The sequence below is a fragment of the Lepisosteus oculatus genome, chromosome 6 (genome assembly GCF_040954835.1).
Source record: "Lepisosteus oculatus isolate fLepOcu1 chromosome 6, fLepOcu1.hap2, whole genome shotgun sequence".
Lineage (NCBI taxonomy): Eukaryota > Metazoa > Chordata > Actinopteri > Semionotiformes > Lepisosteidae > Lepisosteus > Lepisosteus oculatus.
Window position 1 is genome coordinate 26,051,956 of NC_090701.1, and position 27,101 is coordinate 26,079,056.

The following is a 27,101-nucleotide window of genomic DNA, read 5'->3' on the forward strand; positions in this document are numbered from 1 at the left end:
ATATTGAACAGAACAAAATGGCACTACTTCAAACTTTTGAAAACATTTTATTTCTGCAGTTGAGTGGATTTTTACAGTGCATTTGCCTATGGTAGTTATGTACTTCATTACAATCCACATTTCAAATACAGGATATCTATATAAATATAGGCTTCTATACACACATTGCTTCATTGAGAATCTGGCTAAGATGGTTATACTGTATATGATCCTGATGCCACTTAAAGTCTTAAAGTTTCAATTCAGGAAATCAAAACACCTACTTTTCAAACAGTATCCAATTACCAGGTAGTCCTGGGAAGTGTAAGGTAATGTTGGTCTATGCAACACGCCTTGCATGTTCCTTGCTTTGGTGTTTTTTTTTAAATCAAAGCAGTAAAAGGAATGAACTCATTAAAAATCAAACTCAAATAAAGTTTCTCAACAATTAAACTCAACAATTAAAACAGTCTGTGATTAAGTGGAACAGGTTTCTTTCTGTGCTCCACACACCAGCAGAAGCAACTATTAATAAAGGCTAATACACTAACAAGGCAGGAGAGTACTACATTTTGTGCAAATGGGTACCTTAATCAACATGCTTTGCTTCATGCAGCAGTGTACAGCATTAAGTCTTGCTACAAGGATGCAGTGAGCAAGCCATGCCAAGGCTTCAGAACTGAGTGACAAAGTATTGAAAAAGTCATATATTGTTAAAATTATTACACTGTTAGATTTGTACTGCTCATGGGATTTCTGAACCTTTGGTCCATTAAATATTCAAAATACAGACTGGAAACCACAGACATGCTTACAACATTACATTGTCTACCTCCCTTCTATTTTTGATTGTGTATCTGTAACAAATACCTGCTCTGTTCAGCCTATAGAAAGCATGTAACTGGTTCTGCTGCAGTGGGTAACTTAAGTGGGTATTTGGGAGGCAGACCAGGAACAGAAAAGAATATTTAGAATCCTTAAGAATTCACAAAAGAAAACAATGATCAATATTTTTAGTTAAAACAACTTCACCTAATCCAGCCTTGAGAATGGTTTTGTTGAATACAAATTGTCTCTTTTCCAATCACCGTTTTTAAAGACAGAGTATTGGCAGCTCTGCCTTGTAAGTGAATAAATAAGGGGAGGGATTCTGGGTCAGGAAAGAAGTCCCCTAACAGTAGCACCAGGAAATGATTCAGTAAGTGGATTCTCATGTCACACTGCAGCAAAATACCCAAATTCCAAATGTCAGAGCTCATATGTTCTTTTTTACTGAGACAATCCTGGAGTATTTCTGTGCTGCAGAAGTGAACCAGAAATATTTATGAACCTGGTTAGTATTAAATTCAGAGCTACAACAGATGTGTAGTGAAATCTGTAGTTTATTTTATCTTTTCCTAAGATGGTGGCCTGTAATTCTACAGGTGTTTTCTTTTTTGATTATAGGGGGTACATTTTATGTAATACAGATCTTAATAAACAAAATTTCAACAGAACTACTGAACACAAACAAGGCTGCATCTTTCCACTTTCATGAAAATAAAATGGGTGGGCTTAGGCTTTCACATTTAAAAGAAAAATCACACGTCTTTGCAGTGGAGTTTAAAATCAATTTAAAAATAGTTCAGGTTATTAAAAAAAACTTAAGGATCAAGGTAGCAAAACACTCTACACCTTGGTAAACATTGAGATATTTAAACCACCTTTACAAGCTCTACAGTTTTGTGTGAAAGTAAGTTCTCTATTCTCATCAACAATTTGTTTTTTTTCCATATAAAAATACATTTGAAGTGTGCAACCTGAGCTTGTTCAAAATCTGAAAAGACAGAAGCCAGACCTGTTTTCACAAACCTGCTTCCTAATCAAGATGCACGATTATCTTGAAGAAGACTGAAAGTGATGTCACCACAGTCTTACCATACCAAACTGAAAGAAGAGTTCTTGAAATAGAAGAAATACAAATGTTCTCTTAATCCACAATAGTGCCTCTATAGGATCACACTGAATTTGGAATTGGAAGAATTAAATTTTAAAATATACCATCACCAGAACCTCAAACTTGAGAACATTAACTCGGTGCTGTGTCTCCTGCCAGAACAATCTTTTAATAATCGGTATCAGTCTAGGTTCCTTACCAGATAAATCAAACTTATGCACAACTTACAACCATCAACCATGCACCAATGGAAATTATATTAGCTGGTGATAAATACTTAACACCCTAGTCAGAATAATATTAAGAAAAGGATAAAAGGGAAAACAATATCAATTGTCATATTGTTGTCATACTGTGGTTCTGTCCCAGTCCAGATGTTTCCCAGATCACACCTCGGACTACAGTACAGAAGGGTCCTGCATGAGGCCCCCATGTCAGTTCCCTCACCTCACTGCTCTTTGAGCAGTTCTAGTGCCAGGGCCACAGAGCCCCTTCCCTGGCAGATGCCCACAGATCAGGGAGCAAGGTCATCGTCGTCAGAAACCTGCTCAGGGGGCAGTGCCCGTGTTTGGCTGGCACGGATGCTGGTGATGTTGGGACAGGAGGCAATAAGGTTTGCGATACCCGTGAGAGTCACACCTGTGCCGTCCAGATTGACCTGGTTGAGCCTCATCTGACGCAGGCACTTCAGGCCTGAGGAAAAAGCAAGCCAGTGGAAAATAACGAGGAAAGTGTCAGGGTAAGAAAAACTGAGCAAGGACAGGAATACAGGAACAAAACCAGAAAAGGCAAAGTAAGAGACAGAGACTTCCTCTGTAGCACAAGATTCCATCACAAGATAATTATGCCATCCATACTTTTAGATATTTGGTCACAAAATTGTTTTTTTCTGCCTTTTCTCTCTTGTCTCTTTTCACTTTGAGCTGTCACAGTGTTCTGATTGGAAGCTCTTTCTCCCCTGCCACAGCCTCTGCCATTACCCTGCAAGCCCAGCAGCTCAAAGTAGGCCCCCTCCTCATTTCCACCTGGACACTGCTCAATTTCAACACCCATCCTGGCCCATCCTATACCAGCAGCAACCTGAGTACTGTGTTCATTTAAGGGGATTAGCAACTGTTCTACCATTCAAACATTTCATTGTTTTTCAAATGGGTGAAAACAGTTATTCATAAAATAATAGTCCCTGACAAATCTTTAAGAGGTTCCTTGCTAATTTAAGGGATAACTAATGTGTGTTAGACAATGTAATATTCGGAAATCCCAAGTGCTTGCCTGAGGAGCCACCACTGCTCCATTCTAGGCTCCTACCTTTATCAGTGATGCGGGTGCGACTCAGGTTGACCTTCAGGAGCTGCGTGCAGTACAGCAGTCCACACCTCACCACCGTGTCACCCACCTGAGTGCTGGCCAGGCCCAGCACCTGAAAAATACAGACAGAAATCAGAACAAGATCCATTCCGGGACCATGCATTAATCCTCAAGCCTAAATTCAAAGAGTGAAAAGGGGAATATTTTTAATAAAAATACCCACTAAGAGGACAGAGTATGATAAAATGTTGATGTACACCAAACGGGTGACAGAGAGAAGAAAGGGCAAACTTTCCTTTAGCTCCTCTGACAAATAGTAGTAGTAATGATTATTTCCATTTATATAACACTTTTCATCTTGAATGATTCCAAAATATTGTTTACACAAAAGAGGAGACCCACTTCATCCAGCAGTGAAGTGTAACTCCACCTGGGTGATAAGCAGTGACAGCTAATCATTACCAGCATCTGTATCTTAGATACAATACTAAAGATACAGTTAATGACCAGGTACTGTAGTCAGTCTCTGATCTGCACTATCACAGTGTGGAAAGGAACTCAGAAATGGGTGCCAGCAGGTATAGGAATAGTATTATAGACAATAATTACAATGAGACTACTGTGTATGAAGGACAAATATAAATATAGTCAGAATTGTAACTTCATACACTTAGGTATGAAGTCAGAAAAATAAATAAGGAAGCCAGATTAAAGGCAGACACATATCGGGCAGAGAGAGATCACAATCCACGGCTGACAGAAACAGGGAGAGTTTTACCTGCAGGTGGGGCAGGCAGGTGATGCAAGCAGCCACGCCACGGCTAGTGACAGCTGTGCGGTCCAGACACAGTTCCACGAGCTCCTGCAGGCTGCGCAGGGGCAGCAGGCCACTGTCGGTCACCAGTGTGTTACCAAGGGACAGCTTCTTCAGCCTGGGAGGGGGTGAAAACACACAACATATCACAACAGCCCAGAACATGTCTGCAGGAAATGCAGTCACACTAGGAAAAGACAACACAAAATCCGGGTCAGCGTTAGTTTTAAGTTTCTGTCTGCATTGTTAAGTATATGTTGGGTTTTTTTCAGGAAATGAAGAAAATGGCTCTTGCCAGTGAAGCCTGTTGCTTCTTTCATCTCTCTTTCATCTCATGGGAACCACTATTCTTAAGAGTTCTGCCTGCTGCAGGTCCTTATTTCCCGGGGGGGGCACAACTGGCCGACTTTGTGCGTACTTTAAAATGTAAATCTCTAAAATAATTGACTGGTGTTTTAAAGGATGTACTGACAACAGAACAATTTATCTACATCATCTATATCAATTGTCTTTTGCTTTCAAAGTCTTACAGTACATTTTCAAACAACCCAAGGCTGTTCCTAGGCCAGGGACAGAATAGCTGTAAACAAGTAGAACACCTTCACAGAATGCAAGAAGATGAAAGAAAGTTGGTGAGACAGTAATACACTGATATTATCCAGTGTATAAGAGCATGATACCATTCTTCTAATGTCTTCCTAGAAGAGCTGAAAGTTGAGGATTTCAAGGTTTGGCTGCTGACCTGGTCATGGTGGCAAGGTGCGTTGTGCCCAGGTCCGTGACATGAGTGTAGTCAGTCAGGTCAAGCTCTGAAAGTAGTGTCAGTCGGGACAGGAAGGCCAGACCACTGTCTGTCACTGTGTGGCGCCCAGGCAGGGTGAGCTGAGCCAGTCTGAGACCTGTGGGACCGATGTGGAGATACACAGTCACAGATCGCACTACACACAAGACACGCAGGCTCGGAGCACTGGAGGTGCTAATTAACTGAACTGTAGAGAACAGTCCACACTGAACCATCAAGAAGGATTAGGCTTAGTGAACCTATACACAAACAACAATTTACTCAAAGGTTTATACTGGTGTTTTTACCACTATAAATGTAGCTTAGTTTGGGTGAGAAGAAACGATGGTCAGAATTACTGAACATCAATTAGAAACTATCAAATACTTGGTCCAAGCAACTCAAGATGAATTGTACATGAGCTCTAATATAAAATGTTGTAGAAGATAATCCATAAGATTTGGCAATCAAACCTAACCGATTCATTGTTGGATGTTCCTTTCATTAACATCATTTGCTATTCACTGTACATCCCTAAAGCTAAAAGGATACTTTTTAGAGGACAAAATACAGATCTAGTAGCTACTGTTTTTTTGAATAACAAAAGAAAGGTTACAAATAGGAGGGCCATTCTGAATATTTAGCTTTTTGGTAGTTAGCATTTAATTAATTCAGGGATTTTACTCAGCTGTATTAGCTTCAATAGGCCAGATAGTTCTCCAGTCTTGGAAATGCACTCCCACTTTCCTTCGTTTCCTGTTTCTTTGTTAATCCTGAAGGAATCCATGGGGTTGACTGTCAATGTTGTTAAGGATTTTGAATATTTGTATCTGATCCCCTGTAATCTTCTCTGTTTAAGATTAAACATTTTCAGCTGTTTCATCATGTGTTATAGGACATTCCTTTAAGAACATGAATGTACTATATGAGGTACATTTAATGGAATAATTCCACAGTAGCAGTATCTTGTGTAATGTCGTTTCCAAAATTGTACACAGTATTCTATATGAGGTCTTACAAATGCAATTTAAACATAACATCCCTCGAGATTTTAATTCTGTTTTAACTATATATTCTAACACTTTGTTTTTCTTTTTAATTGCTTCCCCACCTTGTATGAAATATGTACATGATGTATCAACATAAACACCCAAGTCTTTTTTATGTAATATCATGTCCCATTTTGTATTAAGACATGATTTTGCTACCTACATATAACACTCTCAACTTGGCTATATTAAATGTCATCTGCCAGGCGTTTGTCCAGTCTAGAATACTATATAAATCTTTTTTTTTATTTCATTAACCGCTTCTACAGAGTTTCCTCATGTTTTGGCACCACCTTTACATTCTACTAGTTTACTGAATGTACCAAAATCTAGACCATCTATCCACCATCTAACTGCTTCTTCCAATTCAGGGTAACAGCAGAGCCAGAGATTATCCCAGCAAGCAATGGGTGCGAGGCAGGGTACAGCTTGGACAAGAAGCCAATCCAAGGGCACACACAGGCACAGACAAATACAGACACATACTCACACCAGGGCCAATTTTCCCAGAAGCCAATTAACCAACAAGCATGTCTTTGGACTGTGGAAGGAAACCAGAGCATCCGGCAAAAACCCAGGCAAACACGAGGAGAACGCCCCAAGAGCACCCCAAGTCAGGAATTGAACCCAGGGCCTTAATACTGCAAGGCAGCAATGCTAACCACTGAGCCACCATGCTGCCTGAAATTTAGACCATTGATAAAACAATTAGGAAGATTATCTCTGTGGTACTCCACTAATGTTGATTTCACCATTTCTCTGTATTTTATTTTCTACTGATCAATCCTCAACTCCACATTTCGCTGAATGCTTCCCACCTATAAGTTGAAAATGAATCTTTCTTTATACCTTAATTAATCAAAAGCTTTTCTGAAAATCTAAAAGTCCCATATTGTAAGTTTATGTCCATTACTGTTGCTGCTTGTTAAACAATTTTCTAAATATTTACTTTTATTTACTTATATCCTTTAGGTTCCTTTTCCATGCAAGACATTATCTAGTACAGTTGAGTAATTAGTAATTATTACTTTCATAAGCCGACATGTAATTGTCCGAGTGATGAGTTCTGAAATGTGAAATTCAGTTAGTGTCACATACAGTATTTACACAAAAGATGAGAGGTCTCACCAGAAATAATCTCAAGGGCACGGTTGCCGTCGGTGACCTGGATGCCCGCCAGGCTGAGTACTGAGAGGGCAGGGTGGGAGGCCAGGTGCTGCAGGGACACCTCTGTAACCCCTGTCCCATCCAGGTAGAGTGACTGCAGGCTGCACAGCTTGGCCAAAGCAGACACGTCACTGACCTGGGTTCAGGAAGTAAGGACACTGCTCATTACACACTGCTTTAGAGCAAGAAAACATTGAATGGTGCTTATTTAAAACCACTGCTCACATGTGAAGTGATGACTATCTTTACAATTAAAAAAGAAAATCACTTCAACTAGTGATGAAACACCTAAGCATGTTGACATGCTCTTTAAAGTATCAAAGACAATATCAGAGGAGTGCAAACTAAGCTTTCACACATTCTCAAAACACAAAATCCTCCAGAATAACAGTTTGAAGGCACACAAGATTCTAAATCAAATTCAGCTTCATTAAGAGCTGGCTTCCAAACTCATACAACATTCACAAAACCTTGAGGACAGCCAGCTGCTCTGGCCAGGCCAAGAATGTGTGACTCCCTGCACACAGGGGCTGCCTCTACCTTGGTGCGTTTGATGCTAAGCAGCCTGAGCTGTGGCACACAGCTGGACAGCACCACCAGGGTGGCCTCGGTGATCCCCGTCTGGTTCAGACTGAGCTGAGTGAGCGAAGAGGGGGCCGACTTCAAGTACATCACCATCCCCAAATCGCTTACTTTAGTACTGTCCAGAGACAGGTAGGAGAGATACTTCAGGCCTTAATGAAACAAGGAAGAGGATTACAGAAAAAACACTGATCAACATGGGTCACACAGTCAACATCTTATTATTAATTTGTATGAAAACTGAACCCATCATCAAGTTGCATTTTAAAATATTGATCAGTAAGAACATAGCATGCTTTATCTTAATGTGCTGGTCCAATGTCCCTTTATAGGGACCAGGACTTTAAACGAAGGACCCAACTAAATAAAGCATCCCACGGCAGGGCTTGTAAGTGAAGGTGTGTTAATTCCTGTGTCCTAGTTAAAGCCTACTATGGGCTTTCCCAATCCATCCTCCCTAAATTTCCCCTTCTATTCAATAGCAATGTTTCACTTCTTCTGATCTGCAGTGTAGTGGCACTGTTGTCACAGAATGGCTAAAGTATATTATCCAGGTTGGTGCTGCACTTCAGTCAAAGGTTAAATGAGTACTTTGGATTCTTTGGAAAGGGAATTTTTGGAAAGGGAAGTGATACTGTACAGTATACAGATAAAAAAATACTTTACGTATCAAAGGATCTGAACCAGCTATGGTAGAGGGGGCAAAGCAGGCCTGAAGTGCTCTGGATGTATGGATGCTTTCTGGTTGCTAGCTATTCCAAGATACTCCCCATTTCAAGGTCTGAGACAGCTGCAAAAGTGCTTCTGTGATAAACAGCAGACAAAGGTTCCAGTTTACCTGTGACATACTGGAGACAGGAATCAGTCAGCTTGCTGCAGGCAGCCAGGTTGAGATGCTGGAGCTTCTGCAGGCTGGAGAGGACAGACAGCCCTAAATCTGGAATGAACAGAGAGACTTCAGCCTACCTCAAACCCTCAATACTGAATTCCCATGTTGACCAAGACCCAACACAAAATAGGGTTTGACCTGTATAAAGCACTGTATGAAGAAAGCACTGTACAGTAGCAGTATAAGTATCAGTACAAACTCCATTATAACAACCTGCTTGTAAATAAAAGTAAAGCCTAGCCCATAAAATAAAGGACTCGGATAACCTCCCTCTCTATAACTACAAATCCCTATCTGTTATCAGTGTGCATTCAGCTAACTGAAGATAGGAACATTTTGTCTTGAGTAATATTAGCAAAAAGTGCTTCATCTTTGAAAATGTCAGCAGATGCTGAATGTTAAATGTTCACACAATGTGACATTTAAATATATATTTCTATACACAGTGCTGTTCCACAAACTCTGAATTGTCGACCTGCAATCGTTGACTGTTTTGGAGAGAACAGTCCTCACTTTTGGATATTCACTGCACAAAACAGCTTTCCCCCGACTGTGTGCGATAGTACCCTTAGTGTGCGAGATGAGCACAGGTGTTGCACATGCAGATTGCCTGGTCTTTTGGTGTGTAGTCAACTTCACTAATTTTGATTGTGCAGTCTGGAAGCTGGAAAATACCCTGAAATATGATAACTAAATTCTGACTGCAGCTCATGTGGCAAGGTCCAATTCACAAGCCACCTCAACACCAAAAGCAACCAGTGAGTTAAGGCCACTTAAGTGGAAACAGATGTCAATTTTCCAGCATGCCCTCTTTTCAACCGGTGAGCAGTAACTGAACCCTGAAAAATCCTGGTCCCAATAAACTAAACCCAACTATAGTGCAAAGGTAGACAACCCTAGTCTTTGAGAGCCATGTTTGTTGTTAATTCCATTTTAGACCTTAACTAATTACATGAATAAGCAAAATACACTGATTAATAGATACTAGATGATTCCAACAAATCACAGACAGTATTGTTTTAGGAAAGCAGAAGGTGGTTCTGTCCAATATCAGCAGCTTTGTGACTACTTGATGCCCCCTCACACCTAAGGCTCCTATCAAGAAGAGAAACCTTTAACCATTTATGCAGACTTACACTACACAGGGCCCAAATTGTGATACTTTTTCTGCTCTCAGCAAATGTTTCCTGCTGTGTACCTGTAATGAGGGGTGAGGAGACCAAGCTGAGGTGTTTGAGGGTAGTGAAGGCACGCAGCTGTCTGAGCAGCTCATTGGTGGAATACGGGTAGCAGTTGAGTACAAACTTCTGAATTGGACACCCGAAGAAGAGCTCAAGGCAGCGCGGCCGCAGGAGACGCTCTCGAGACATGTGGGTGAGAAGAAGTTCAGCCAGCTCCGGGGTCAGACACGACAGACTGCTGCTGTACTGCATACTAGGAGCTGAGAAAGAGAGAGCCTAGGCATGAGACAGAAATACATACAGTATCTGTGTGTGCAAGAACAAGTGTGTGAACAGATGCAGAAAAAGAAAATCTTTTTCTCACTGGGATAGGGAGGAAAAGGTTTTAACTTCAACCGGAGGACTTACTGAGATGAGAAGATGATTCCAATAAGAAAGGCCACAAAACAGGAAACTATATAGTGTAATTTCAACTGGAGAAAGATTTGCACAGAGGTTAAAATACAGTGCCAAATAAATGTTTATGAACCCCATAGACTGCTCCACATTCTCATATAATATAGACCAAAAAGATAATTAGAGAAACAATAAAATGATTCCTGTCACTTTTTTTTAAATGTCTCCTGCATCGACTTTCGGTCTTTGAATAATCCAAGATAAATGTCAAAAGTTTTCTTTAGAGCAATGGTTTATTCTCAGCTACATTCCTATCTCAAACATTTGCATTCAGTTTTTTCCCCCGGAGGTTGAGGCCATTGACATTAGCCACCGTGAGAGAGGACTGCAGACATAGATGTTACTCTGGGGTTTTTCCTGGTTTTCTGGGTTGCTCTTGGTAGGATAGCCAGCACTGGGTGAAGCCACCATAGTCTTACATGTTTTACATGTATATTTGTCTGACCATGAATCTCCAAAATCACTTCTGGGCCGAAGAGCTTCAGCAACTCCTTTTCTGAGGTCCTCTGAAATATTTTTTAATCATACCTGGAGCTTTTTCACTAACCTGCATGGTGAAGACCAAACTCATAAACTTTCTAATCATTAAAAAGACAGTGCTGCCCAAAGTCAGTCCCTGTTTACTTGTATTTAACCACTAGATTGTAACTAACTCCTATTTGCACTAAGTAAGCCAGGAGTTCACTCATTAAGATACAGTGTATGTGAAATACCTATTCATTTGTTTCTACTTTGTATACCTTATGCTTCACAAAACATGGAATTGGACAATATTAATCCTCCTGTAGTTTCAATGAGACGAGGGAATTATGGTAAGAAACTACAATTTCCATAAGTATGCTGAGAATTGGAAATCATTTTTTGGGACTATACAGCACAAACAAAGACCAAAAGAGGTTCTGTGGAAACTGACTGGCTGAAACATTCTCAGCACAGAGAGGACTTGTTACAAAGTCAGGCTACAGGCTAAGGCAAAGCACATATACCATGTTTTCTTCTGAAATAAGATTGCCTTCTCACTATGAAAAGTGAGAACTTATGAAAGTATGAAATTCACATCTAATGCCGATTTTAGCAGTACTCCTGAACACTATATATAGCAAAAGAAATCAGCAGAAATCTTTAATGCACTTTCACTTTTGCAATTCTTAGTAATTAGTATTCTTCCAAAAGTGAGGAACTCCAAGTATGATTGCAACACTTCAGCTCCTGTGTTTTTGCCCGACTGCAGACAGGAGATTCCTCGGGCAAACAGAGTAGGTGTAGTGGGCCAACACGAGACACCCCCTGACCTGTCATGAGTGCAACGGTGGCACGGGTTGCCAAAGTGCAGAGGGATTGCACGCTGGGGGTCCTGAAGGGCCTCTTCGGGGGGGAAGGTTGCCCCGCAGTGCCCGGCGAGTCGTCCTGCTGTGCCGCCCTCTGGAGCCGCTCCACTGCAGCCTGGCCTGCTACCCCCGATACCACCTGTCTGTCCACGCCCCCTGCTGGCAAAGGCACATCCTCTGCTCCCTCCCTGAGACAAGCACAGACGGCCCACAGTCAGCTGCAGGTGATCCAAGTTCAAGTTTATCATCATTATACTCGTACACAGGTATATGGTATAACGAAATGCTATTTAGCTAGCTCTCAGACGGTAAGCAATACAAAAAAAACAACAAAACAATTGTATAAGAAAAGAAAGACGAAGACAACTGGTAATGTGCAAAACAACATCAGTTGTGCAAAATCATACATCAACAGAATGAAATAAAGGATAGAAAATTATGGGGAGTGAACTTCTTGACATGTGAGGTAGAGGTACATTTCAATGTGTGTTTGAGTTTTGATAAAGAGAGAAGGCACTGTGAGGGTAGGTTAGATGAAAGAGGCTGAGTTTAATAGTTTTAATAGCGGGGGTAAAAACTGTCTCTGAGTCTGGTAGTCTAGACCAGAATGCTCCGGTACCGTTTTTTCAGAGGTTAGAGGGTCAAACAGTCTGTAGCTGGGGTGTGTGGGGTCTTTGATGATGCTTAGAGCTTTCCTCAGGCACCGTCTGTCAGAAATGTCCTGGATGGATGGGAGAGCAACCCCAGTGATGGACTGAACAGTGCAGCTGCTGTTGCACACAGCTGCTTGTCCTCGCAACAGCAGCACAGACTGTAGGTGTGCAGAGAGCGACACAATGGGGCCCCTGGTTCCTGGACAAATTGACACATTAAACAGCCACCTCTCACCCACACTTCTCAAGACCACTCTGCATTCATGACCTCTTCAGCATCACATGCTGCAAAAAGGTCCTACTCTTAAATTGGCTTCAGCAATCAATTCTGAGCCCTCTGACGAGGATGCTTAATTTTCCAATTACTCTCTGCTACAACAACATTCAAAATCTTCTAATTACTATTCTGTAGTGCTCAGACTTTGAACATCATAAATAGGACTAAATTTCTTTCATAATACCATGCCTCTCACAAGTATCCACTCCCCTACTAATATCATCATACTGCAATTAAACACAAATATATTGTTTTTTCAAATCAACCATTTTTATTCAAAATCATAACAACCATATTCAGCACTATTATATGCAAAGCAGACTGAATTTTAGCAAAATCCCAAGATATAAATATTAATTTACAACATAAGTATTCAGCCCCCTAAGTCTTGGTGGAAGCACATTTGCCAGCAATTACTGGCACTCAGTCCTTTTTCAATAGGTCTCTACCAGCTTGATCCAGGTGTTGTATGAAAGCCATTGAAAGCATGGTTTATATGTCATATCACTTAGTCACTATGTGGCTTGGAATTAAATATCTATCAGAGGAATGTTACAGAGACAGATAAAGGTAATCTAAAAGCAAATTAAATTACTTTGAATTTCGTGACCTTTCAAACTATTCTTCTATCCATCATTTACTAACTGCTTCTTCCAATTCAGGGCCACAGGTGAGCTGGAGCCTATCCCAGCAAGCAACAGGTATAAAAGGGGTACACCCTGGATGGGATGCCAGTCCACTACAGGGCAGACACACAGATAATTTACCCAGAAACAAATTCATATATAGTATGTTTTGGACTGTGGGAGAAAAAAACAGAGCACCCAGAGGAGACCCACATCAACAAGCAGAGAACATACAAACATACATACACTACACACACACGTTGCATCCTATATACAGAATTGAACCCAGGGCCCCAGTGCTATAAGGCAGTGAACCATTTAGAAAAGAAGCTAAATACTTATGCAACTGAGAATCTTGTAATTTTCTTTAAAAATCTAATTTTATTTATATTTATAATATTTAGGTTTATCAGTTTGGAGTAGCTTGTGAAGATTTTAACTGTATGCTCCTACTTGTGTGTCATGATTGCGAAGCTCAGATGGCAACAAAAGGTGGAGACTCTGGGGCATTTTTGCAAGGTACTGGATCTGTTAACCCTGCTATAACACCCTCCATTAGGATTGCAATACTCATCTTGTAATTCTGGTGAATGCAAGGTTGCTCATATTTTTAGCTTTTAAAATGCTATTGAAGGCTAAGATTAAAATCAACATATGGGAATACTCAAGTCATGGTCTAAAACCGTACCAGAAGCCCAGAAAACTCAAAAAGACCACGGCTGATTTGCTCACCGAAGCCGGTTGCCCTGGTCAGGCCAGCGATACTGTGGTGCTACTGCAGCGTGTGGCCGGTTCCCGGGGATGAACGGCAGCACTGGTAACCCTGCTGGGAACAGCAAGGTCAAACCTGGCTATACTGAGCTCCTTCACAGCCACAAAAAACTCAAGACCATCCTGGTGATTCACTAGCAACCATTTAAAAAAGCTAACACTTCCTACATTCACTTTTTGTATGTCTCAAATATATGATTAGAGCTGTCTCAAATTTGTCACTTAGTTAATACAGTATATAAAAGAAGGGTCTGATGACATTGTCAATGCTAATTTTACCTTCCACATGTTTTGTATTACCACAGGAACCCTATTTGTGGGATATTAACAACCCTCCTAATCACCAGGATTAAGATATTTCAATTAATCCTGGAAATACATTTTGAAAAGGCACTATGAAAACAAAACTTTGACATGATTCTGATTTGATAAAAATCATTACATTTTTATTAGTTGTTCTTCTTTCTTGTGCTTCTCTGACAAAGCCTGCGGTTAACACTGGACATGTACAAGATTGCTGTTGCAGAGCTCACAAACAAGAAAGGGGGGCTTTTAAACACTCCAGTAGTCCAGACATCTGCAATACCCAGAACAAATACTGCAATGTTGAGGATCAACCCATTTCCTATTCAGACAGCCTGCAACATGCTTCTGAGTTATTACAGAATGTTATTCTGCTTCTTCTGAATGCACATCAATGTACATTTACAGTGTTAAAGTCTAAATAAAAGTAAAAAACTGATTGAGTGGCTGCTGGTAAATTACCACGGGGAAAGGGCAAAGGCAAGCAAACATAGTGTCTTACCAGGAAAGGGGAACGGTGGCTCCTCTAGCTCCTCCTCTGACCTCTCCCCCTCGTCCTCCCCCGAGCTGGACTCCCGCTCTGCATCACCAGTCACTAGCTTCTGGCCCCTGCCTGCCAGACAAAACAACACCCAAGTAACAGTGCCAGCCATCTCAACCATGTTATCTCATATCCCTCTGTCCATCAACAAGCCTAGCCACCAGCAGACAACAACAAAGAAAAGGGTTATAGGAAATTAACAAAATCCAGAGAGCTCTAAATCCTCCTATATAATTATAGGAATATTAGTATATTTTACTTTGTAATATAAACAGAAAATAAAAATTCCAATGAGAATCTAGCTGGAAAACAATAGATCCTGATAAATACTGAGACACTGTCCAAACATTTATTTGAAAACCTTACTGAGAAATATACAGTAAACTTTAACTTACTTAATTGCTTCAACATTTCAAACACCTTTACACATAAGAGGCCAAAGTCACCCAAACATGTTCCGTAATGGAAAAAAGTTAACTGCACTATTAGGTCAAGTGCAATATTATCTGTGTCATAACAAAAAGAAATATTACTGAGAAAATATTACAGCCACAACATTTGCTAAGGAATTATTGACACACCACATCATCTCCACTTCAACTTTATGCTGTTTACCCCACTATTCAGATTTCTCTCTGAGAAAATACATTCTAAAAAACATCTAATTTGCATTTGTCTGAACCGTTTTGATTTGCTGTTTAATAGCAAAGGAAAATGAAAGACTAATCCAGTTTTGTGTACAGCAAAAATAATCGCAAGTCCAATAGCTTTTGAGACTAACCCCAGTGATGAGAAGGCCCAGGAACAGGAGGGCCCAGGCCGGGTAACCCAGCATGCTCTACTGCCCGCTCCCACAGTGGGGAAGGCAGGGCTGGGGGAGGCAAGAGCTGCTCCTCGTCACTCTCTTCCAGCTGGGGCCCGGTTTGGTCTCTCTGTGGCTCCTCCCTCTCTCCAGCTGCAGGATGCAGGGGCTCCAGGGGGGTTTCTGGGGGTGTGGTTTGGATGCAGAGTGCAGCGTTTGGTGTCAGCCCCAGGGAACGCAAGGAGCAAGCCAGCTCTGCTTCACCAAAGCGCTTCCTGGGATACCCCTGGAGAAGGGAGAAGGCCGCCAGAGAAGGGTGGCGCCCCGAAATGTGCTCCACCACACTGCGTAGAGGAGCATCAGCAGGAAACCGCTCCCTCATTGACTCGCCCGACGGCAGGCGGATCTGCACAGGTCACAGCAGGGACAAAGATGACTCGTTGAGTATCTGAGACCCTGGCAATGTCTCTATCCTGGCTGTAAACAGCTTTTCAAACCATGGAGGTTTGAAACTCTTACCATAAGGAGACAGTGGTTGTCCACACTGGTCTGGATCCTGCCCCCCAGATGCTGCCCCTGTGAAGGAGAGGACTCCTGCTGGCCGTGGGGCTGTGATTTCTCTTGCTGGTTTCTCCGGTCATCAGCAATCCTTTTCAGCACCAGCTCTCGTTCCTGCAGCAGACAGGAGAGCGGATGGTCAGCAAGACAAAGGAGCCAAGGCAGCCAGCAGGGACGAGGGATGAGAAAGTCAGGCGTACCTTCTTCCGGAGCCTCCTCTCCTCCTGCGCCTCCTGTACCACACGCTCTCTCTGCTGGTCCTGGAAGCCGTTCCTGTCCTGCTTCATCCGGGACTCCAGCGGAGAGAGAGAGGCTGGACCTGCTGAGACCACAGGCCACAGAGACTCTGTCAGTGACCAACACCCTGCTGAACTTCTCCTGCAGGGTGAGCCTATAGCCCATGGCTACAATTTGCTTTTTTTATGAAGGCACATTTACAGCAACGCTCTGGCTCAAGCACTGTAACAGTAATCTTGCACAGGTGTTGTTTGGGGCAGCCCAGCCATGAGGTGGGGGGAATGACAAAAAGGAGCTGCCAGGACTGAGAAACATTGAAGTCTAAGCTCTTGTCAGCAGGGCCTTCATAGAGATTAAAGGGCTGAGTGTGTTATGTTTGCGTTATGATGGGTTTCAGGAACATGTACGTAGAGCTTGTGCATGAATTAGAAGGAAAAATAAAATATTTATACACCTATGAAAGAATGGAACCAAATTTAATCATGCCAATCCCAATACACTCACTTGGCCAGCAGCCATATCACTCTGCAACTGTCAACCCACTGAAGCTAAGCAGGTGTGAGCCTGGTCAGTACCTGGATGGGAGACCTCCTGGGAAACACTAAGGTTGTTGCTGGAAGAGGTGTTAGTGGGGCCAGCAGGGGGCGCTCACCCTGCGGTCCATGTGGGTCCTAATGCCCCAGTACAGTGAAGGGGACACTATACTGGAAATAGGCGCTGTCCTTCGGATGAGACATAAAACCGTGGTCCTGACTCTCTGTGGTCATTAAAAATCGCAGGGCGTTTCTCGTATAGAGTAGGGGTATAACCCCGGTGTCCTGGCCAAATTTCCCATTGGCCCTTACCAATCATGGCCTCCTAACAATTCCCATCTATGAATTGGCTTCAATACTCTGCTCTCCTCCCCACTAATAGCTGATGTGTGGTGAGCGTTCTGGTGCACTATGGCTGCCGTCACATCATCCAGGTGGATGCTACACATTGGTGGTGGTAGAGGGGAGTCCCCATTACCTGTAAAGCGCTTTGAGTGGAGTGTCCAGAAAAGTGCTATATAAGTGTAAGCAATTATTATTATTATGCCTTTTCACACATTAAAAAGCTTTATAATAGTGTGAGCTTAAGTGAAACAGTGATCATATTCACTGTATCATCATTATCAAGTTTAGAAATTCAGATCATCTACAGTACAGAGGACTAGTGAGCCTTTTCTCACCTGAGAAATCAGTGGAATCATCCGATATGGTTAACAAGAACTATTCCCAAAAAGTGGAAAAAGCTGTGTGAACACTCTGACATTACAATACATTTATAGGTCTTTGGATCTGCAGTGTGCTCATTCTGCTATATACTAAAACTGCAAAATAACAGAGCAGAAAACAGCTTTAATTACATTCCTTAAATTATGAGACCATTAGTAAGAGCCTGCTTCTCTCAGAACTTACACTAAGCCCTATTTGAAAGATTAGAATGGACAAATTCATTTTGGCAAAGGACAGCCTGTTTTTCTCCCCTTTTCTACTGTAACCCTGCTCTAGCTAAATGGTAAATTTCTACAAATTCACAGCACAAATAGAACCATTATACATCAAACGGATGGAGAAAAAGTAGCCTGGCACCAATGCCCGTATTAAAAAAATAGATAAATCAAAAAGATCTGGCAAAATATATTTAGTACAAGACTAGGGACTCAGATCAATACTTTGCTGAATCAACTGTGCCATACCACAGTGACTGTTTGAGAACTCCTGGTCACAATCAGCTAGTGACATCACACAGGCTGGCTAAGCCACTTGGAAAGACCCATCTTTTTGACCTATTGTAAGCATGAGCTATTGTACTCCAGGAGTTCGCAGGGGTATTTTTTCCAGCCTTCCACTTTTTAACTGCTTCATCCAATTCACATTCACACCAGGGCCATTTATTACACTAGAAGCCAATCAACCTACCAGCATGACTTTGGACTGTGGGAGGAACCCCCGTGAACACAGGGAGAACACACAAACTCCACGAAAATAGCACCCCAAGAACAGAACCCAGGGCTCAAGGGCCCAGGACTAACCACTGCACAATTGTTTCTTTCCTCTTACTCAAATTGAAGTATATATTTTTTCGCTACATCTAAAGCGGATACTAATTAAAAGCACAGATGCATACAGCATTCTTATTTGCTTCTGATAACACTCATCATGCAATTAGATATAAATACTTGTTCCCTGAAAAAGTAAAAGAATCATGTAATTTCTTACTTTTACTGTCCTTGCTGTCTGTGTTTGACTTAGCTGTGCCAGCTGTGCTGGGAGAATCCTGGCCTTTGGGTGGGTTGAACGCAGAGATTGCAGTCTCTGGCAGATCAGAGGACTGCTTCACCAGCTTGTGTCTTGGACTCCCGCTTTGCAAGAGCCTTGAGCAGAAAGAGGCAGAGTTCAGCATTAGAAGAGTATAAGGGCAGCAGGTGTAAGCCAATGCATTCCTGGAGCTCATTTGTGAGGTCAGCCCCAGAAAGGCTGATGACACCTGCTCCATAAAAGGATTATATCCCAGAATCAAAACTCTCTCCTATTCATTGCTTAGATTTCTTGCTTTCTGTTATTTCTCTTGAGCAAAATATTGCTAGTCTTCATTCCACTTAAAAACATTCCTGATAAAGACTGCTATCCAAAGCTGCCTACAGTATGTCACAGGGGAACAAAATGAAGAACTTCTAGGGATAATGCTAGAGTTTTATACATGTAATTGCCTTACTGACGATATGCGTATCTCCCCAGAAAAGGGACAGACAGAACATAAGTGCAGTGCAGTTTGCAGTTTTTAACCAGGAAAAAACAGTAATGCAACATTTCTTGCAACATTATCACTTTTAATAAATGCAGTAGAATATTGTTTTAAATTTGTCTCAAGATCACATAGTGCAAACAGTTTACCTATACCTAACTAAATGCAATTGGAGCCCAACCATAAATATTTCAGTACCCAAGCTCTGGGCACCCTAACTAAAGTGGGGGCTCTGAGGTGGAGCACACTACATTATCATGCAGTATACTGTATCTATTTTAACATCAACAAAATAGGTCAGTGTGCAACAGTCCATAGTTTTGGTTTAGAAAGCCTAGACCTTATGCTGGGCTCTCCAAGGATGTTAGTATTGATTTATTTGCAGCATTCACACCATAGATTACTGCGCAAATACACAGTTGTGGAAAACAACTGAAACAACCTGCAGTGGGATCATATGTCTATAAAACCTTGCGTTTGGAATTTAAGACAGTAGTACCAGTACAAGCATCGAGTCCGTAAGTTAAATAATTAAAAATGTGAAAGGAAATGATAAAATGTGGTCAGTTCATCCCCTGATCTCACTTGCCACAATGCCACTTTTCTTCGAGTCGCCTCCAACGGGTTTTTCTGAGTCTTTGGAGAGCTGCACAACCATTCTTAGTTTCAGCAATTGTCTTATTTGTTACAGTAGGAACTGCAGTCTCTTTTACTTATTTTGTAAAAGTAGTGCAGAAACTCATTGTAATAAAAATGGGCACTTTTTTTTAATGCCTGTACATTTTCGGCAGCAGTATGCACAGATTCCCACTCACAGTCTTTTAACACTGCATCCTTAGACATTGCATTTGCAGCATTAGATTTATTTGCAGTACCATTTGGTCTGTTGACAGACTTACAAATCAGCAGATGTCTTGGCCCTGATAAGAAGTTTTTTCTGTTATGTAGTCCAAAGGACACGGATTTGGGGATTCGGACCATTTAGCCACTTTTCTCTTTCTTTAGCCCTATTTAATATTTTCTTTTTTCTTTTAGAAAACAAAACAAAACCACTTTACATATAAACCACCATTATTCAGGCCACATCACAAGCAAAAAATCCTGTTTGTTTCCCTAGTATTTTACAATTATATAACTTTTTAACAAAACTATATACATTCAAAAGAAGGAAGATGTATACATTTAGGAATATGAAAAGAGAGGAGACTATATAAATGTACCTTATTAAATTTCAGTTATTATGAATCTCAACAAAATCTGACCTTAAAGGTTTAATGTACTGAACCCATCTAAACCAATATTTGACAAATGTTTTTATTTGTAATTTTAGTGAAAATGTTATTTTTTCCATTATATATATTTCCTTTATTATAATAATAATAATTGCTTACACTTATATAGCTCTTGTCTGGACACCCCACTGAAAGCACTTTACAGGTAATGGGGATTCCCCTCCACCACCACCACCAATGTGCAGCATCCACCTGGATGATGTGATGGCAGCCATAGTGCGCCAGAACACTCACCACACATTAGTGGGGAGGAGAGCAGAGGGATGAAGCCAATTCAAAGATGGGGATTATTAGGAGGCCATGATTAGTAAGGGCCAATGGGAAATTTGGTCAGGACGCCGGGGTTACACCCCTACTCTTTACGAGAAACGCCCTGCGATTTTTAATGACCATAGAGAATCAGTCCCTCGGTTTTACGTCTCATCCGAAGGATGGCGCCTGTTTACAGTATAGTGTCCCCGTCACTATACTGGGGCATTAGGACCCACACAGACCACAGGGTGAGTACCCCCTGCTGGCCCCACTAAAACCTCTTCCAGCAACAACCTTAGTTTTTCCCAGGAGGTTTCCCATCCAGGTACTGACCAGGCTCACACCTGGTTAGCTTCAGTGGGTTGCCAGTTGTGAGTTGCAGTTGCCTTATTAACTCAATCCAATCATTCATTGTTGGTAAATCTGGGAGAAGCCATTTTCTTGTTATAGCTTTCTTCCCTGCTGATATAAGGATTCCAAACAAATATTCGCCAGTTTCCCGCCAATCAAAATCCAGCTTACCAAGATATAAAGCCTCAAATGTAAAGGGTACATTCCTTTTAAATATAGTTTCCAGGGCCTCATGCAACTCCTTTCAGAAAAGCTTTATTTTAGGGCAATTTCAGAATATATGCCAATGATTACCTTGGTTTCCACACTGTCTCCAACATTTAGAGTTTTTCTCAGTATGGTGCGCCTTCTGACTCGGATTAATGAAAAATCGAACAATGTTTTTCCAGCAAAACTCTCTCCATAAATGTGAGTTAGTACATCTCCATTGAAATTCACAAATTTTAAGCCACTCTTCATTCGAAATTCTAACTTCACTTTCTTTCACCCATTTATCTTTTATATACTCTGTAGAATATTTTTAAAATTTTTAAATTTTTAATTCATTTTTTATTTTTTATTGTTTTAATTTTCTCCATTCATTGGAAGTTTCATTTCACACCTCTCTGCACCCATTCTGACTTCACACCTCTTGATTGGCCTCTCTTTCTGTCCCCTGCTCCCGCCTCTCACTCCTCCTCCCTCCCAACCTTTGTTCTCCCGCTACTTTACCTTTGCCTACTGCCCTGTCTCTCTCACACCTGAAGAAGGCTCCACGGCCGAAACGTTGCGTTCTCTTTCTTCTTTTTTTCAGCATGGAATAAACCTATTACTTGTTCCTTTGCAGCCTACGCATGCTGACGCAGCTACCCACCTGAACTCTGTAGAATATGATTTCTTTCCATGAAACTTTTATATAATCTAGATATAATACCTTTACCTAATTCTGATTTGTAGGCTTCTGTAACTATTTTCACTACCCGATCATTAACAATATCTAAATCTCCCCTTATAATCTCCCCATTAAAATAGTGACGCATTTGAAAATATCTATAAAAATCTGAATTCTCAAAATTGTGTTTCTCCTTCAAATACTGAAAACTTTGTAACTGATTCTTATCCATTATATTACAAAATTCAGTTGTTCCTTTTGTGATCCAAATTTTCAATCTATTATCATATTTATTTGGTTTAAACTCTGTATCATAGGTGCACCATCTGAGTATCTTTACTGTTTCACCTAAATAATACCCTTTTGTGATCGTATTCCATGTCCTTAGTTACTTTTTATAGTTAATATATACAGTTATATATAGTTAATATTTTTCAGTAATTTTGTCCAAATTCCTATTACTTATAATGCCTAAATGGGAGGGGGGTATTTACAAGGGATAATTCAATATCTTTCCATCTGGCTTGATATTCTGGATTACAAGAATTAATGAGATGCATAATAATAATCCTTCAAATTTGGTAAAGCCATACCCCCTTTATCTTTTGAAAGTTGCAATGTTTTATAATCTAATTCTGAGTTTTCTCCCCTGCCATATAAACCTAGAAGTCATCTTATCCCATTCTGAAAATTGTTTTTGCAGAGACTTCTACAGGGAGAGCTTGAAATAGGAAGAGTAATCGAGGCAGTAAATTCATTTTTACAGATTCAATTCTAGAACTGAAACTCAAAAAGGGGATTAGGTTCCATTTCAATACATCTGCTTTAATTTTAGTTATAAGGGGTCCATAATTAATTGTTGCTAATACAGAAATATCTTTTGGTGAATAGACTCCTAGATATCTCATTGAACTTTGGTCCCACTTAAAGTGTGTTGAAATTAAAAGTTAAAGTAAAAAGTTAAAAGTTTTTTGAACATTTAACTTATACCCTGCCAGCAAGCCAAAGCTATCTAAGAGTTTCATTACTTCTAGAAATAAACTAGTGGGATCCTTCAGATATAACAAAACGTCATCTGCGTATAGTGCTATCTTGTGCTCATTCCCTTGTATAGGAATATCTTTTATTTTGCTATTTTGTCGTATCCACTTGGCTAGTGGCTCTATATATAGAGCAAAAAGCAATTGAGATAAAGGGCAGCCTTGTCTAGTCCCTCGTTCTAAAGTTATTCTATCAGATAAATAACCATTTATTTTAACTCGTGCTGTTGGTCTACCATATAAAGTTTGAATACCTTTGATAATATTTTTACAAAAACCAAACCTACCTAAGACCCTATAGAGGTATTTCCAACTAACAGAGTCAAAAGCTTTCTCAGCATCTAGGCTCATCAAAGAAGCTTCTAAATTATATTGCTGAATATGGTTCATGATATGCAACATGTATCGAATGTTATCATGGGTTTGTCTATCTTGAATAAACCTGTTTGATCATACTGTATCAAATGAGGGAGAATCTTTTCAATTCTTTTAGCCAGTATTGCTGTATAAATTTTATAATCCACATTAAGGACTGAGATTGGTCTGAACGATCCACGATCTAATCTATCTTTCCCCTCCTTAGGGATAACAGAGATGATAGCCTCTCTCCATGATGGGGGCATTTTTCCATCAATTAATGCCGAGTTACAAGCAGAAAGAAGATTTGGTATTAATTCCGCTCGGAAGTTTTTATACCATTCCGAATTAAAACCATCAGTTCCAGGTGATTTATTAGCTCTGAGGCTCGTAATCACTGAATTCAATTCTTCTGGTGTTATCGTCGCTTTTAATATATTATTTTGATCTTCCATAAGAGTTGGTAAACTGAGAGATTCCAAAAAAGTATCCATCTTTTCTTCACTTTCTGAATGGGGTTGTGTATATAGTTTTCTGTAATAATTTGCAATAGCGTTTGGGATTTCTTCCCAAGCCCTATTTTACATTTTACATACCACATCTCAAATTAAAAAATGACGATGTGAAATACAAATCATAAGGGCACAAATGAAAAGTCGTTGGAAGTGTGTTTAAAACCAAGAACAGAAAGCACTTCTTTAGCCAAAGGATTGTGGGAGTGGAGAACAAGCAACCCAAGGTCTAGGCTTTCTAAACCACCTGTTACTGAAGCTGATACCCTGGATCCTTCATGAAACAGCTGGATGAGATTCTTGGATCAATTAACTACTAACTACCAAATGAGCTGGATGGGCCAAATGGCCTTCTCTCCATTTTATAACCTTTCTTATGTGCTTGTTTGTCCTTTGGCTCTATGACCGATTCAAACATTTCCCCCAAAATGTTTAGGTAGAATATGGCATCCTCATATTCAGAGCTGGGGCTCCAATTTAGATGAATGTCCTCCCTCTTTCAGGTTTGTCTTACCTACATGTAACATTTTTAATGCTCATAAAGCATAAACCACACTTCATGTCGAATACAATCTGGTAGATACATAAAGGAATATACTTTTTCAGCAATACTTTACATTGATAGATTTGAAATGATTTCTCAGCAATTCTCTATTCGATGCATCCTCACTGCCAGTGTGCTCGATCTTGAACACAGATTTCCCAAATCTCTTCCATTCCTTGTGGCAGATTTGTAGTTTTGTCTCTAGTCTTGCCCTTTGCACTTACGATTATGGTTTCTACAGAGATCGTATGTATTATTTATCATGGACATTCTGCCCTACATTTTGGCAGACTTTTCTAAGTCTGCTTAATTGTTTTTCCTCAGTGTTCCAAGATGTTTCCAGGCCTTCAATTTAATGGCAAGTCAACAGCCGTCCAGATTTTCCAGAAGTGTATTCTGTATGATGTAAAATGATTATAAATGATTATTGTATGATTATAAATGAAATTCACATTTTTTTCTTTATCCAAGAGCCCAGGGCTCTTATTGTAAAGGTTATTGTGCTAGCCAGCACGAGAACTATAGTTCACTTAGTCCACCAGGTCTTCTCCTGCTAGGGTGTACATTTGTTCACATTCACACACTGGCAACTCCTGAGTAATCCGTAATCAACTCACTACAGAGCTATTTGGAAACAACTTTAAAACAAAAAGCTTATTCACAACAAATCTTAACTGTTAGCTTTGAAGGCTGTTCTGTACCCAAGAAGGAGTTCAACTCCAATGATGCTTTTTGTAGCTGAAAAACTACACTTCAAATCACCGAGACATTTAATTTAAATGAATCTTTTTCATATTGATAAATACTCAATTGTAGTACAAATCCCCAACATCCAAATCAATTAGAAGGTCTGAATATCCCAAGGCACTTGTGCTAGGGGTATAACCATCAATGTTATGAATGTCTGTCTACAATGGGCTCTTACACACACAAGGCCCAGACAGTTTACATTACTATTGTTCTTTGGTATTGTGTTTGGGGAGTTGCACACACATCAGCTTCAAGACTGAACATTTCAATATGACGAGTTCTTCACTTTATTAAATGTTTTTTAAAAGAGGTATGATTGAGAATGAAAAAAATCAGTAACTTTCTCTATTCTAAACGTAATAAGGGACTTGTACGGCCATTTTCATGAGGAATGACGCATAATGCTGGACACCACACAACTCTATAAATCAGTAAGAAAGAGAAGCTCACCACTCTGTAGCCTCTGGCACAGTAAAGTGTCCTGCTTGCATTGCAGCCTGGATCTGCATCTCCGTGAAGCCCATCTCACAGAGTGTGTGGAAAAACTCTCCAATGGTCTGTTACACAAGAAACACATCACTACATTGCACGGCACAAACCCACAGGAGCTGAAGCAGGAGGAAAAAATACCCAGTGGTCAAATCCATGTTAATCTGGGGTTTGGCACAACCATACTATTGTCATGGAATAAACACACAAGGTATAAATAATCAGGACTGCAATGCAATTTTAATTCCTTTTGGAGCTGAAGTGCTCTGATCGACCTCAAATTACTTTTGAGTTTTTTATACAAGTTACTTTATACAAGTAAAAATGATTATTAGACATCTTTAATATTATACTGTTAATTGCTAACAAAATCTATTTTAAAATAAAATATAACTGCTAAAATGCTGAATGTGCTGTGCAGTATTAGTTCGTTATGTGCTCTTCCTTACAACATTTACCAAGAAGAACGTACAGTACACCTTCACGAAGCTTAGATCTATGAGCACTCAAGCTTTACCAGTAAAAGCGTTTGGAAAAGGAGAAAAATATATAACGTCATTATTTCACGGTCTTGGGACAGTACATCAAGGCTGTACTGATGAAGTCTCAATCGAAGAAAAAAAAATGTTTTTTATGCTTTTCAACATCTCGGCCACTTTAATGCACATACGAAAGTGATAAGCAGTAAAACAAAAACTGCTTAACCACCATAATTTACGGTCGAGTTGCAAAATAAACGCCATGAAAAAAAAACACAAACCTTGAAAATGATTAACGTCCACTACTATATTATCATTAAAGCACACGAACCTCAAAATTATTTTCAGTTTAACAACCTGAGCGATGATACATTTAATGGCGTTCAACAATATGAACACTTGTTCCAAAACATCTATATTTTCTTACTGGATTTAAAACAAAACAAAAATTTACAACTGATAATCCACTCAACTATCAAGAAAAACAGTATGTATGATCGGTAAAGACATAACACTTTCCAAAACAAACTTTTTAGTCCACGGCCTGCAATTGGATTCCCCATCCTGCACTGTACAGTGAGGAGGCTACAACATGTCTCCTGTCTTTATAAGCCGCTGCCTATCCCAATTACTGAATAGAGATAATGAAAAACGACCGATTCGATTCGTTTGCATCTCACCGGAGAGGAGTCCATTCCAGCGCCTATTGTCTTCGTTATTTCGAGAGGCTTTTCCAGCGGGATCTCAGTGTTGAGTCTGCCTACTATCAGCAATTGGACCGGCCAGGTCTGCTTTGCCTTCACTTCAGAGAAAGAGCAGGGGCGTCCCAGCTATCCCAAAGCAACGCCCCAAAACAAAAACAACCTGACAATCACAAGCTTAGGACCTCCTCTTCCCGCCCTCTTAAAGAAGTCGCGTTTCTTTTAATGTTTCCTCATTTTTACCCTTGCAGCTGTACTCCTAAACCACAAAACAACCTAAAACAGACTAAACAGCCAAACCCAACAATATCATCCAATTATAAACTAATATAGTTTTAAAGATTGCAGAATTTTCACAGAATACTGCAGATGCCCATCAGAAATTTTGTTTTCACTTTTTCTTTGCTTAACACAGAATTGTACAACTAACTTCTCCACAGCTACAAATCCAAG

At 40.3% G+C, this 27,101-nt stretch overlaps 1 protein-coding gene across 3 annotated transcripts; it reads right to left on the bottom strand.

Moving 5' to 3' along the window:
- Positions 1-31: 31 nt before the first annotated feature.
- LOC107078250 (uncharacterized) lies at positions 32-26,781 on the bottom strand. Of its 3 annotated transcripts, none has more exons than XM_015354470.2 (17): positions 26,628-26,781; positions 25,430-25,536; positions 18,485-18,639; positions 16,202-16,320; positions 15,963-16,115; positions 15,423-15,849; positions 14,603-14,713; positions 13,759-13,852; positions 11,435-11,658; positions 9,704-9,946; positions 8,455-8,553; positions 7,575-7,768; positions 6,996-7,170; positions 4,780-4,936; positions 4,002-4,155; positions 3,224-3,335; positions 32-2,608 (listed from the first exon to the last, which is right to left on the bottom strand). In XM_015354470.2, the coding sequence occupies exons 1-17, from the start codon at positions 26,640-26,642 to the stop codon at positions 2,430-2,432; spliced, it is 2,718 nt and encodes a 905-aa protein (XP_015209956.2). In that variant the 5' UTR covers positions 26,643-26,781; the 3' UTR covers positions 32-2,429. The 3 variants fall into 3 exon arrangements, with proteins under 3 accessions (XP_015209956.2, XP_015209957.2, XP_015209955.2); XM_015354471.2 differs by having other exon boundaries at positions 13,759-13,849; positions 16,202-16,323; XM_015354469.2 differs by having other exon boundaries at positions 16,202-16,323.
- Positions 26,782-27,101: the final 320 nt, after the last annotated feature.